A 15,080-nucleotide genomic window follows, 5' to 3' on the forward strand; every position below is an offset into this window, starting at 1 on the left:
GTTTGCAATATTGCAAACTAGGTGACAAAAGCTTCTCAACAGAGTAGTAACAGGCATTTCCCATGTTTATTCTGCGTTGAATTTCCTCCCGAGTGTCATTTATATTTGTTACTGTTGCTCCAAGATATCTGAATTTCTCCACCTCTTGGAAGGATAAATTTACAATTTTTATATTTTGATTTCATACAATATTCTGGTCACGAGACATAATCATATACTTTGTCTTTTCGGGATTTACTTCCAAGCCTATCGCTTTACTTGCTTTATTGTATGGATTCGTAACAAACTGTTTTTTTACAGTGATAGGTTGTTAGCCCTTCGCCCAATCCCCAAGCTGGAGGACCGCCCCTTATCGGCTGTCCACGACTGCTTTATTCAATATATTCGCAGCTACCGTACCCTCCATATCTGGAGGCCGTCTCCTCTATCCGTAACCTGAGGACGCGCCATGCCGTGGTGATAGGGACCCACAATACATGGAGCTCGTAAATATTATTATAACTTTCTTTTTATTTAAAACTCAGGGGGAGGCCCAATTGCTTTCCATAGCCACTCAAAAGATGCCTCACTATATAGGCACTCTTTCAAACACGTGATACGGTAAGCATGAACAGAAGTTATCCAATTGTGGAGAAGACAATGAATATTCTGTAGTATATTGTAACAAATTATAGATGTGGAAAAATATTTGATACGGAAACGTGATCATTTTTATTTCTCGGTTGTGTAAAAAAAAGTTAATTGGCAAGACACCAATTTTCACGTGAGAATCACGACAGGAAGAATTGGCTGTGAGATCAAACTACCTATGCGCGGACTTGGTTAATAAAAACCTAAACTAATCAAACCTAACTTTTGTATATGCAAGGTCTGGCAAGGTGTATAACCTGAGTACAAAGAGAACTTCTTGATTTTATGCGGAATGTAAACACGAAAATAAATTAAGCTATAGATCACACCGACAGTGCATGAAAAGTCCGCGCATGCGCAGTTTGACCTCACAGCCAAGTTCTTCCTGTCGTGAGCCTCTCTTCAATTTTCTACTCCCACTATGCCCCCAGACAACAGGTTGGTAAACTTCTATGAGATTATGTTGGTTGTTGCACCAACGAATAGGGATTGATTCCCTATACGCTAGTTGCACCGTTTTCTGATTTGATGTTGCTTTTTGAAGTTCTGTTTATGATTCGCTTTTATTTATTTGAACTATCCTTAATTTTCAGTTCAGTAGGACAGCGCATGGGGAATTTATGATAGAATTTCTCTCTCGGTATAAAAAAAAATTGTTAATATGTCGGAACGACGGAACATGTGAGTGGTCAAGAACTTCATATATTTTTACATTAATACGACTGAAAGCTTTCGAACATGCTACTAGGAGACGATTCAGATTCAGAGATTAAAATTGAAGTTAATAAAAATTATGCTGACCGTTATAATACATGGAGACAGAAAGAAGAACTGCAAAAATGTAAGTTGAATTTATAATATAGATCTGCGTCCTATCTCGACCACCGTGACACGTTTCTACGTCGGCCACATGGGCAGCTGGACAGTGTGCTCATTAACGTTATTAACTTCGCCACGTTGTGCGTAAAATACACCTTATCGTAGTACTCCGGTCCGATATTGGCGTTGCAAACAAGGATGCAAAATAAAATACCCCGAAGAAATCATGTGACAAAACATAACCAATACAAATCTGAAATGGCTCGAGTATTTTCACATGTGAAGAATGATTTACGAATGGTCACTTTCCCTTTGCTTTTAGTAAAATACGATTATTAAAGCTATCACTATTCCATTATTTCATAGGTATTTATCCAGAAAAGCTACACCAAAGAAGGCACTATTTTCTTTTGTGTCATTGGCTTCTACAAGAGTATATAGCGATAAACACGTGGTTTCATTTTGCAGCCTGAAATACTTTCAACATAAAAATCATTTGATACTTATTCGTACATTGTAATGCACTGCTATAGCCTACTCTTCACTTGTTACCAATTACGGTATCGCTAAAGTACTGTTGGCGCAACTTATCTAGGCAGCTGGGTCCCCTAGTCCTCTCTCGGTGCCCCGTAGCCAACTGCTAGCTACCTGACCGTCGATGCTGCAGTTGTACGTACAGGTACAAAAACTTCGTTCGGTATTTATTTTCAGTGGATTCCATTGGATATGGTAGGTGAAGATGTATGGATCCACAAAAATATAAATAAATCGTATTCTTCTTCGTCTGTGTACATCCATTCATAGTGTTCTGTCCAAGGGCAGGTGTTTCACTGTAAACCCAGCATCCTCCAGTCTTTCCTATTTTCTGTCTTCCTGTTTGTCTCCTCATATGATCCATATTGTCTTAATGTCGTCTATCATCTGATATCTTCTTTGCCCCGAACTAATCTCCATTGCATCTTTCTGAAGGCAATTTCTTCAGAATCAGTGACCCAGCCAATTCTTTTTCCTCTTTCTAATCAGTTTCAGCATCATTCTTTCTTCATCCACTCTTTCCAACACAGCTTCGTTTTTTACTCTGTCCGTTTCACACACCATCCTTAGCCATAGGCCTATCCACATTTCAAATGCTTCTACTCGTTTCCCTTCACTTCGTCGTAATGACCATGTTTCTGCCCCTGTACAATGCTACACTCCAAACAAAGCACTTCCCTAGTCTCTTTCTTAGTTCTTTTTTCGGAGTTCCGCAGAAGATGCTTCTTTTCTATTAAAAGCTTCCTCTACCATTGCTATTCTCCTTTTGATTTTCCAGCAGCAGCTCATGTTACTGCTTATAGTACACTTCCCAAGTATCTGAAGCTGTCCACTTGCTCTACTGCTTCATTTAAAATTCGCAAGTTTACCTTCTTTATTTTCCTTCCTATGACCATGATGTTCGTCTTGGTGGCATTTAGTCAGCCTGGTTGGCGCTGGCCTTCTATGCCCGAGGTTGCGAGTTCGATCCCGGGCCAGGTCGATGGCATTTAAGTGTGCTTAAATGCGATAGGCTCATGTCAGTAGATTTACTAGCATGTAAAAGAACTCCTGCGGGACAAAATTCCGGCACACCAGCTGATATAACCTCGGCAGTTGCGAGCGTCGTTAAATAAAACATAACATTAACATTAACATTGTTGGCATTTATCTTCATTCCATACTCTCACATCTGTCATTTAACTCCAGTAGCATATCCTTTAGTATCGTCTCCTCTTCTGCTAATGCTAACAACGCCATATTATCAGCAAATCTTACACAATTTATTCTTCCTCCTCCTACTATCACTCCTCCCATGTTCTGAAAACAGTTCTTCACTAAATTCTCCTAGTAGATGTTGAACAGGGTAAGTGATAAAGGAGATCCTTGTACTCTCTATTTCACTTCCTTCTGACATTTCTTCTCCTATCCTGACTTTGACTTGTTTCATACAAAGGTTACTGAACACCCTCCTCTGTTTCCAACCCACGCCAATTATCTTTAGGATCCCCCATCAGTTTATTTCAATCCACTCTGTGAAACGCCTTTTCTAGGTCCACAAATACTGTATACACTTCTTTATTATTGCCTAGGTATCTTTAGCAGTAAGCAAGCAAATGTATTTTACCTGTCTCGTAGACTGTCCTTCCCTCTCCTGCCTCGCTACCGCTAGAAGCTACCTCTCTGCTCCCCGCGCCCCTCTCTTGTAGCTGCTCAGAAAGTTTCGCGGACAATAAATATGCTAATTACCAACATAAAATGCGAGAAGTCCAGGACAAATTACTAGGGAAATCCGGAAATGAATGATGTCTCCCTAGTATTGCATCCTGGACCTTTTTGAGTGTTATATTTGTAACAAGTGTTGGGGTGGGGGGGTCATAATTAGCCTATTTGTACTAATTGTAGGCCTATAGCACAAAATCGTTACTGTACTGTTATATAATATAAAACTTTTGCTTATTGTTGGACAGAATTACAGAATCAATCCATGTAGCAAAAAATTAATAATAATGTTCACTGAGATTTATGCCTCTTCCATAAATTTTATTGTAGGGCAATAATTAAGCACAAAATACGCCTATGCCTCTCTCATAAATTGTAAAATACTACTTCTAAATTATTAGACATAAATTAATGTACCTAGTTAGCTATTTAAGAACCACATCACAAGCGGTATAAAATTGTTGCCATGCTTAACTGGATGCCTTTTGTGCACACTTGTATGCATCTAACCAAGCATGAGACAGGATTGCCAGATACTCTAGTCAGGAATCCAGGACAGATGGTGATACTGCGTACCTTAATGTGACTATGCTTTTGAATTAATTCAGTTTGTAATTTATTAGTTTTATATATTTCAACCAATTATATGGGGCCTAAACTTTTTAATTTTGTTACATTTTTGCTGAATTATAAATTTCTTTTGAATTAGCCTATTGATGAAATCTGGAAAAATAATGTGACATTACAGCCTAATCTATACAAAAAAAAATGCATGATACAGTGTTTAAATTTTATCAATAATAAATACTTCCAAAGAGAATAAATAATAAAAATACTGTATAATACCTAATACCCCAGATTACATATAACAGATTGCTCAGCCATGACGGCAACAACTTGTATTAGTTTCACTATGCTGCCATCTAGCGGTCATTACCAATTGACAGTGGCAATCCCGGTGGTTGTTCTCTTCCACATGTTACCATTTTTAACATGGGGATGGTCAGTCTGTTATGTATGTGATCAGAGCTAATACATACTGTAATATTATCGTTTTTACTTCAATACAACCCAATAGGAAATGCCAGACAGCATTGATGATGACGTTGAACATAGGTTGGACAGGGTCTTGAAAAAATGAATATAGTTTTTAAAATAATTTTACAAAAATGAGCAAAGAATTGTATTTTTATAGTTTTTTTTATATTCCATGACATAACTGAATTCAGGACACAGGACACACCATTAAAATTCAGAATGTCTGGCAATTCTGGCATGAGAGGTAATTTTTATAGTGGCAGTAAGCCTTCAGAGCTTTCACTCATCAACTTATTTCAACATTCATTTGATAAAGTTTCCATTTTCTCCATTATTGTATCCATGATATCTTTGCTACAGATGGTTTGCTCTCTTTTTCTCTGTCCTTGTGTCTGCTAGTCTCTGTTGCACTTCTGCTTTGAATAGGTATTGTCAGGGTTAAATTCTGCTATTCTCCTTCTTCCTTTTGGTCTTTCTTCAATTTGGTTTTTAATGTTGCCATTGTATTGAGCTTCTCCTTCATCTGATGATATAATTTGTTCGATTTCTATAGATCCCATCTAGTGATATCCTCTTGTTCAAAGAATATATTTGCCTCAAAAAGAGAATTCTATTCACAGAATTCAATTAGTCTTCTCAGCTTCACTTTATTTTCCTAATACGAATTTTTTTGACTGGGTATTTCAAATCGCTCTTCTTGTCCCACTTCGGTATTCCATGGTCTCAAGTAGTTATTAAACTAGGAAATCTTTGATGAAAGAGTAATGCAATGGAGAAAAATTCTCTTCGGCGCCGGGATTTGAGCCCGGGTTTTCAGCTCTACGTGCTGATGCTTTATACACTAAGCCACACCGGATACCCACCCCGGCGTCGGACAGAATTGTCTCAGATTTAAGTTCCAACTCTTGGGTTCCCTCTAATGGCTGCCCTCTGCGCTACGTCATAGATGTCTATGAACGTAGGACTGAAGTCCACACATGTGCTGAGGTGTACTCATTATGAGTGATTAGTTGGCCGGGATCTGACGGAATAAGCGCCGTCTTAAATCACAAAGTGATTTACGCATATCATATATATTATTTAATGTACCGAAGTACATATGATATTTCCATGCAGATATTCTGTGTTATCATACTCCGTACCATTACTCTTTCATCGTATGATGACGCAGAATATCTGCATGAAAATATCATATGTACTTCGGTACATTAAATAATATATAGGAAATCTTTTGTTCGACATGACCTGTGTGTGACATCTGGCAACAATGTACACATAGTTTCAGGTACTACTTTAAGGGAGCAGCGCAAGCAGATAATGGTCATTTATATCTTTCCCGCAGCAACTGCCTTCATGAAATCTAGGCAGTGCACTCACCCCCTCATAGTTTAATGAAATTGAATTATGAATTTAATTAATGATGCAAACAATTTTCTGTTAGTTTCAAAGAGATTGTTTCAATAATAATTTTTTAAAATGTTAGTTTCTTTAGAGGCGAAATATGCGCGAAATTGCTTGTTCTTTTTACGAAATATTCACCTTTAATCATGGAAATCAGGGTAAAATAATCACCATAAATCACACCCCTATTAATGGCACATAAGTAACCAATTCTACATGCGGTGCAAGTACGCAATATAGCCAAGATGTTTAACATTTGTGGTTACTGGTATGTTACAGTGAAGGATCGGTATGGGAGTGCACAGGATCACCTTAGTGACAGTGCCAGCTGTTCTTCTGAAGAGGATGAAACTGCAGAACAGCTGACACAACAATTGGAAAAAGACTTCTTTAAAACGCTTTCCTGCTTGAAGAAGAAAGATCCTTCCATATATGATGAAAAAGTTAGTTTCTTTTCGAAAACAAGTTCAGCTAGTGGGGATCAAAGTGTCACTAGCACAAAGAAGCCTGATGGGAAGCCCCTTTTCCTGCGGGACTATGAGCGGAAGCTGATCGTTGAGCGAGAGGGCAAACTCAGTGATGATGGTAGGTTGCATTTTTTAATAATGTAGCACATGTTAGGAGCAATGTAATGTGGTTTATTCAGCATTTATATTTGGTAATATTAAATTAATAATGTCAGTGAAAATTTACAAATCTCTTCAATTGGAAAATAAAACCATTTTCATTCAAGACACTAATAAGGATTACAAGATGGTTGTTGACAATCATAAGTTTTATTTTAAGGGTGTTTTCAAGCAACAAATAATGTAGCAAATCATAAATATTATAATAGATTATCTATAGTATTTCAAATTTATATTGCAATTACCTGATGAAATGATCAACTGCATTAATGAAAATCAAGAACAAATTATTTACATATCTCATCCTGTTGTAATGAAAATGTAAAAACTGATGGAAAAGAATAACTCATGTTAACTTGAAATTGGATCATGCAGAATTTTGAAGTTCGAACAAATGTAAAGAATCGAGATTAAGTGCCTAAATTAAAATTCTGATACAGCCTTCTTCATTAATAAGATCTCAAAAAACAAATAGAGTGTGTTTCTTTTACAAAGGTAATCGACAAAAAATAGATTGGCAACAGGCCATGACTGTTTGTCCAAGCACCTGCATAGAGTTGGAGTATATCAATCCCTAACTGCCCATTGTGCAATTCAAGCCAAGAAATGGGTTTGGAACACCTCAAAATCTGTGCTACAGTGGCTGGCCATGATAATATCTTTGAAAAATATTGGAGTGCAAGAGGTCAAATGACTTTATTGTCAAACGCCTGGCATTAGAAAACAACAACAAACAACATATATCCAAACTTATAAATTAATATATTATCGCTGCACCTCCAAAATCCGCCATTTTTTTTTTTTTTTTTTTTGAAGACAAAGAAAAAAGCATCACACTTTTAATTTCCTTGATTTTCAAAGCTACTTGCGGTATAATTTCAATCATTACAAGAAAAATTATGAAATTATACCGAAATTAACTTTGAAAGTCAAGAGAATTAAAAGTGGCAATGCTTATTTCTTTGTCCTGCATTAAAAAAAATGGATTTTGAAGGTGCTGCGACGATATTTATAACAAAGAGTTTATTAATATGTGTATCACCTCAGAAAAGTACATATTTCTCGCAACATACTGATAACAAATAACATTAAATTAAAACAGGTATATAAAAGATAGAATATACACCTTGTCAAACCATTAATTTTAACAGACAATTAAAAAGTTAGTGAGAATCTATAACTAGAAAAATAGTTGTTTCCTCGTGTCTCCAAACAAAACTTATTGAAACTCTTGTGGTGGACTAGGATGGTCACTGATTATCAGGAATTCCTATGATAAACTGCAGTTGGAAGAAACTTACAGGCACTAGATGTTAGAGTGAGTAATATTTGCAATATTATGACATTCTAAATTCGATTATATAACATCCAGAAGGAGAGAGGGGTGAGCAGACTGGCTTATAGTACGTGTTTTGTTTTTAGTTCAAAAAAATTGTGGTAGTGCACCGTTTTGGCTCAAACATTATGTTCGCCCCAACTAGAAGTGCAAAAAATAGAAGTGAAATTAATTTAGTCTTAATTTTCCTTATATATTAGATCAATAAATTGCCATTTTGCTTTTGTTGCTGTAAATAATGGATTGAAACTGTCTCATTGAATACAAAACATCTCTTGTTTTTCACACAGTAGCTCTTTAATTGAGGTTGTTATTGTTTTATGCTACATATCAATATAGAAGACATAGATGAGACGAAAATCCCAACAATAGCTGAGGAAGAAAAACTCATTCAGGAGAGTTTCAAAGGAGCACTGAAGGATGATGACGATGAGGATGATGAACAAGGGACATGGGGTGGACTCTTCCAGAAGCGTCACAAAACTAAGGAGGAGCTGGTATGTGAAAAGTGCCTCTGTAAGTTGATAAATAATAGGTCCACAATAATAAAATGTTCATAAAAATTTTTTTTCAGAATTGAAGAGGAATACATATTTTGAGGTTTACTGTTCATTTATTGACATCTGTGTAAGATGGAGTTGGCCATGAGATGGTGTAGGGGTAGCAAGCAGGACCAAGACTTCACTTGCTTATGGGTTCGAATTCCGCTTGGGCTGATTTTCCCAACCTTAAAGACGAATGTCAGGTAATCCTGTGGTGATATCTTGGTCTCATCTTGCCAAATGCCATCTCACTATCACTAATTCTATCAATGCTAAATAACCAAGGAATAGTTGGGTAACTCAGTTGGTAGAGCAACTGGCTACAGACGGGAAAGTCCTAAGTTCAATCCCAGGTGATGACGAGATTTTATTCATTGCCAAAACTTCTGAAATTGCCCCGAGGTTCACTCAGTCTTCTATTAAATTGAGTACCAGGCCTTTCCCAGGGTAAAAGACAGCCTGAGCATGGTGCTGACCACACCAACCTCTAGTGCTGAGATCATGAAAGCATGGTGCTCTACCTCCATGCCCCCCCAAGCACCTCCTTGGCGTGTAAAGGGGATGCTTTTACCTTTTACCTTAAATAACCTAATAGTTGATAACCGACTAAAAAATACGAGGTTCTGAGCTTTGTTTTTGTCTAACACTATGTAATATTTTATTTTATTTATTTATTTTTTTTTTTACTTCATTTCATTACTCTACATTGTACTTTCATCTCATGTTTCTCCGAAATCAAATTGTACATTATTTTTAAATTTATCATTGTTCTGTATTCTCTCCGCAATCATATAGTATTTTATTTTTAAGTTAACCTCTGCTTTGTACTCTGGATCCTAGTGGTCAGCCGTAGATGTCGGCAGATGTCCCAAATTGTGGAATTAGTAGTAGTAGCTAATACGTCAACATGCTTCAAATTTGTAACTTAAAGAAGTTTGAGACCAACTTAGATTTCATTAAATTAAGTTAATATTTTAAGTGTTGTTTTACAGAAAGGTCTAAACAGTGTGTCTCATTAGGAAAGCTGAATCTTGATTTGGTCACTTTGCAGAATTTTTGTTTCTATATTATTGTTTAGCTTTTTTTTATGTATTGTAGGAAAAGGAAGAAGAAGATTACAGGGAATGGCTTAAGGGTCAGAAAGGAGAGATCTCAGACAAACAGACAGAATCTGAACTGAAGTACCTACATGACTATTGGAACAACCCAAATTTGAGTTCTAATGAAGCATATCTCAGGGACTACATCCTCAACAAGAGGTAGGACTGTTTTTTTCATTCATTGCACATGCGCATTTGAATAATTATTTACATTTCTACATACGAGAAAGTATCATACTGTCGAAAGTGATTTGTTTTGAGATTTTCGTGAAAATCCAAGTTTTCAGTAAAAAAGTAATTTTTGATATGTCATTTGTTCAGCTATCTGTGTACGAAAATGTTGGACGGTTTTTTATTCAATGCTTATCAGTTACTTGTATGAAATATGATAACTTTATAAAAAATTAAAGTGTTTAAAAAAATAACAGGAATTCATGATTTACACAAGATGGAATGACAAATGGAACAGTATAGATCCATACTTATAAAAATTATGAGAAAGTTAGATTTTAAATTAGGGACTTCTTTAGACAGAAATTTAGAGTTTATAGATGTCTACAGGAATTAGTTTGTAATTCAACCCTAGCCATTACAGAAATAGAACAAAAACAAAGTTATTTTTTCAATAAAAAATTGGATGATTGGTTATAAAATGAGTTTCTGATCTGAGATGGCTTTTGGTCTGTTAAATGTGATATCAGTGCTGTCAATAAAAAACGGATATGACAGTGTAAAGCAATGGTGAAATCAACATGAGTTTGTATGTACAGATTTCTACACATCATCATCATTAACCATCACGAACTAGACCTAAATAGATCTGTGTCAGTCTCATCTAGTAGACTCTTTATTGATCTTTCGGAAGTCTTCAACCAGTAGGATTATAATTTATCATTTGTAGAGGGATTATTTTATTGTATGTATCTAATGCCTACCCACTTCACTTGCGTGATTTGGGTTCTGCATATTGCGGATAGATGGCAGAATTGTGACCCATTTTCAAGTTGCACACCATCACAGCTGGCCACATTATGCATGATGTGTATCTGTGAAGAATTAAGTCGTGTACTAGGGTGAGTGTAGTGTAGGGAATGGGTGAGGATGATGATGAAGGTGAGGAAGGGAGAAGTGGAAATCCAGTGTCGGCACGTAGCCTACTCCTTTCGAATAGCACCAAGGGGGCCACCAAGCTTAACATCCCCATCCAACAGACGAATCACTATCAACAGTGACATACGCCTTCTCTTCATATGCACTGCTGAGAGATTTGGGATTTAACCCAGGCATATAGTCTGTGATTAGAAGTTGTGCACCACCATCTCTCCTAGTTCCGAGGTAAAAATTTTTACATGAAAATTTCTGACCCCACCGGGAATCAAACCCGGCCCAGCTAGTCTGAAGGCAGACGCGCTACCATAGAGCTAACTCCATGGACGGATTATTTTAGTGTTGATTCGATAAATATGTTGTAACCAATTGTTTTTTGTAGTTCTGCATTCTGTCTTCAGATGACGTCATGTTTAATTCTTTTAAAATGTCTTAATTTTTCTTATGGTGAAAAATTTCATCTCAGCTGTATGCAATCTTTTTTTATCTTTTTGCTCTACACCTGTTGAGGTAAAATTTCTGGCAACTTATGCACATTGTTGTTACCCTGAATAACCTATTGAGCAGGTTTCAGTGACAAAGGTACCACTACAACTAAGAGTCCTACTCTATTTCGGTTTTGAAAAACACTTTTTTGAGCCATGAGACTGCCAATGAAGCAGATACAGACGTTTATTCATTGTTTTGTTAGTAATAGACCTCTCAAAAAACAATAAATGAGTATTTCAGCAGGACTCAGCATCTCACGCACATTGCAATCATGGAGTAGTTCTTTGACCTTCAGGCTGTCTATATTGAGTTTCAGTGCTCGATAGACAGGTCAACGAAAGCTCAGAGGACCAGGAACCATTATGGAGATTGATAAGTGCAAGATAGGCTGGAGAAAATATCAAAGGGTTTCAAATCGTTGACAATATTGAATGCAGCATGGACACAGATGATTCTTCACTAATACATTGCTTGTCCTCACTAGGTATGAAAGGTAACTTGACATTGGACTGTCACAAACCCACCCCCACCCCCACCCCCGCCTTGTTCTGCTTGTATTCCCTTTGTTCTCCTTATCTTTCCTTGTTCTTGTAACAGTATATAATAAAAAAAAATGGATAGATATTGATGTGATTTAAAAGGGACAGTCCTATGTACTTCAGATTGCAAAGACACTGTTGCAAGACTTTAGATTATTCCAGCATTTCGGAACCACATACAGAGTTCATTATTAGGGCAAATAGGTACGACCTGATGATTCTGGTTGCTTGTAGTAGCTATCATAATGAGCCCAACAGGGTAGATGACTCTGTACCTATAATCTTTTCGTTGTAAGAATAATCCTACAGTAAACAATGGCACGTGACTGAAGTGAGGCTTGATTGGCCACAATTTGGCGGCAGAGATTCTCCATAAGTGATCCCGCTCACTGTTGTACATTCTGTTCCATGTTAAACATTTCCCGTTTCTCGTCAGAGTAGACCTAACCTCACTACTATGCATTCGTTTGCTTAGGAAACTGTTACTTTATAATTTATTAGTTGGAACTTACATATACATTCAACATTATTTCTTTCTCTTCGCTTTTGAGAGGGTTTCCACTCTTATGTTTAGTAACCACATGCATTGAGTATGCAGAAGCTATTCTAACACGTGTTTACGAGAACAAGCTCATGTGGCGCCAGCGTATTACAAGAACAGACTACCTTGGCATTATTCTTAGTATTCATCCACTTACAACATAAATAACAAAATATAAAAGTAGCTTTTCTTTTACATAGCGTTTTACATATGAGTCAAGTTATATGTTTCGTCGTATTTAATAACTATAGTCCCGTCGCTCTAATTTCCGGCAGCCAATCGCGTTGCAGGTCGGCTACATTTAAACGTGTGCATCTTGTGATTCGCTGATTCGTTTCTTAAGGCTCGATAAATATTTAATATAATCGCCCGTCATTTTAGCTCTTTCGTTGGCGTTCGCAGAAAGCACACGAAGACGTTATTTGCCGCTCAATTATTTGCTGAATTACATTGTGTTTGATTTATTATCATAAGAGCTACGACATGATAATGTTTAACGGTGTGGCAAATAGATTCCTCGTATGGTAGCTCAGCAACATAAGAACAAAAATGGCGAAGGATACTACCTACCTAGACTTTATAGAGCCTTCACTTTCTAAGACGTAAGCAAAGAGGCGGAGTTACGCCAGAAATAACAGCGTCGGGACTATAGAATTCAATTTTTATTTTCAAATAATACAAAGTTATGATTTCCAAATACGGAACTATATTTTCCTGCGTTGTGTGAGTGTTTCGACTGGGAGCCAATCACGGGTATGACAGCCACGTGCTTGTGTTTACATTAGGATTTTTCTTACAGCAAAAAGAGTATATTTGCCCTGATGATAGAACTGTATGAATAACGAGACATAATGATCCCAACAGAATAGGTGACTTTAGGTTGTACCTGTTTGTTCTGATGAGGGAACCGTATGTACCGTAGTTCAGAAATATTGGAGGTGTTAAATTCCAGAACACAGTGAAATACGCAAAAGTCTATTTATGAACACATGCACTATGAAAGCCTAAAAACTTATGATCTATTTAATATCTAAAATGTACAATCCAGAAATGGGAAATGTTACTTTTTCATTTATATATATATATATATATATATATATATATATATATATTTTAAGTGATAGATCAAGAAAATAAACTATGAACAGTAATACCAATGCAAAAAAAACTTAAAAAGTAATGAAATTGTTGCAAATACATAAACCATGTAATGAAGAAGTCTGTGTCATATTTTTAACACTTAATTTTCTACTTCACAATGTTTATTTGTGACAGGTTTCTTGAGGTCAATAAAGAAGACAATGACTACATACCAACCTATGAAGAAATTGTCCATGACTCTGACGAGAATCTATCAGAAGATGAGAAGACGTTAGAAAAGCAGGAAGAATTCGAGCACAAATTCAACTTCCGGTTCGAAGAGCCAGACAAGGAATTTGTGAGTGCATTTGTGGCTTTGTGTTTTAGAACATGTAGTATATGAGAATTGTCAGTTTGTGTAAGAAGAAAATGTCTCTTTCAGATCAAACGGTATCCCCGGACAATGGAAAACTCACTCCGTAAAAAAGATGACAGAAGAAAGAGAAAACGACAAGAAATTAAAGAAAGGAAGGAAGCTGAAGCTGCTCGAAAGAGAGAGGAATTGAAAAGATTAAAAGCGCTGAAGAGGAAAGAAATAATGGAGAAGATAGAGAAGTTGAAGCACATCACAGGCAATGAAGAAGTTGGCTTCAAGGTAAAAGAGATCACTTACATATTTTTAAAAGATTGAAATACGGTATGATAAAAGTGCAAATAGCATTAAAATACAGAGTAATTCACATCTCTTTACTATTAAGTTTTATAGCATGCCTTCGAAATTGCGGTACCTGTTTCTAGAAGTCTATTCTTTCATTTATATATAATATGCTCCTATAAATACATCAGAGATATTAATTATTAGCATGCAAAGACGGAGTTGTGTCAGTGTTGTACGAAAATATGTCGTTTTATCCTGATGACCTTCAAACAATGTTACAGTAGTGTAACTGCTACTGCTTCCTCTGTCACTGCTGCTACTGTATTAATTTTATTATTATTATGCCATGTTACTATTGCTAATGTTATTACTATTACAGTACTGCTACTACTTCTTCTGTCACTGCTGATGTATTACCATCACCAACACACCTCTATTTCTTTTCCTTTTTTGGTCTACCACATCATATACTTATATATGATGTACCACTTTTCCAGGACGAAGATTTGGAAGGAGACTTCGATCCTGCAGAGCATGACAGACGCATGAGTGAGCTATTCAATCACGATTTCTATGAAGGAGAAGAAGATAGTGGCAAGCCTGAATTCCCTGAGCTAGATGAGGAACTTGAGATAGGTACATGTTGCTAAAACAAAGCCCAAGAAGCTAAGCTGGTTGGCACATTGATTTGTTATTGTGACATTTTGATCTTGCAGAGAACTGGAACTCGTGGAGTGGCGAAAAGGATGAAGCACAGGACGGACAGGACGAGAATGAGCTCCACTGTGAGGATCCAGAATTCAACGTGAGTTTGCTGCAGTTTGTGTTATGTTCACATTGGGAGGATCTCTTGTAGTTTGATGGGGGAGGTGGTTTTTTGTGTTCTTAACTTCAGTTTGAGTTGATACCCATTCTTCCTTCTTGATACATGTTGTGGGT

The 15,080-nt window shown here is 36.6% G+C and overlaps 1 protein-coding gene across 1 annotated transcript in view; it reads left to right on the forward strand.

Moving 5' to 3' along the window:
* The first annotated feature begins 1,112 nt into the window (after window positions 1-1,112).
* Window positions 1,113-15,080, forward strand: part of LOC138699548 (protein KRI1 homolog) — a 27,318-nt gene continuing 13,350 nt past the window's right edge. Inside the window, exons 1-8 of the mRNA XM_069825531.1 lie at window positions 1,113-1,471; window positions 6,403-6,708; window positions 8,425-8,582; window positions 9,726-9,886; window positions 13,679-13,841; window positions 13,926-14,138; window positions 14,639-14,777; window positions 14,858-14,946. Coding sequence (XP_069681632.1) covers window positions 1,369-1,471; window positions 6,403-6,708; window positions 8,425-8,582; window positions 9,726-9,886; window positions 13,679-13,841; window positions 13,926-14,138; window positions 14,639-14,777; window positions 14,858-14,946 — 1,332 coding nt within the window. The 5' untranslated portion in view covers window positions 1,113-1,368. The remainder of the gene's footprint in view (window positions 1,472-6,402; window positions 6,709-8,424; window positions 8,583-9,725; window positions 9,887-13,678; window positions 13,842-13,925; window positions 14,139-14,638; window positions 14,778-14,857; window positions 14,947-15,080) is intronic.

This window comes from Periplaneta americana, chromosome 5 (assembly GCF_040183065.1).
Source record: "Periplaneta americana isolate PAMFEO1 chromosome 5, P.americana_PAMFEO1_priV1, whole genome shotgun sequence".
Classification (NCBI taxonomy): Eukaryota; Metazoa; Arthropoda; class Insecta; order Blattodea; family Blattidae; genus Periplaneta; species Periplaneta americana.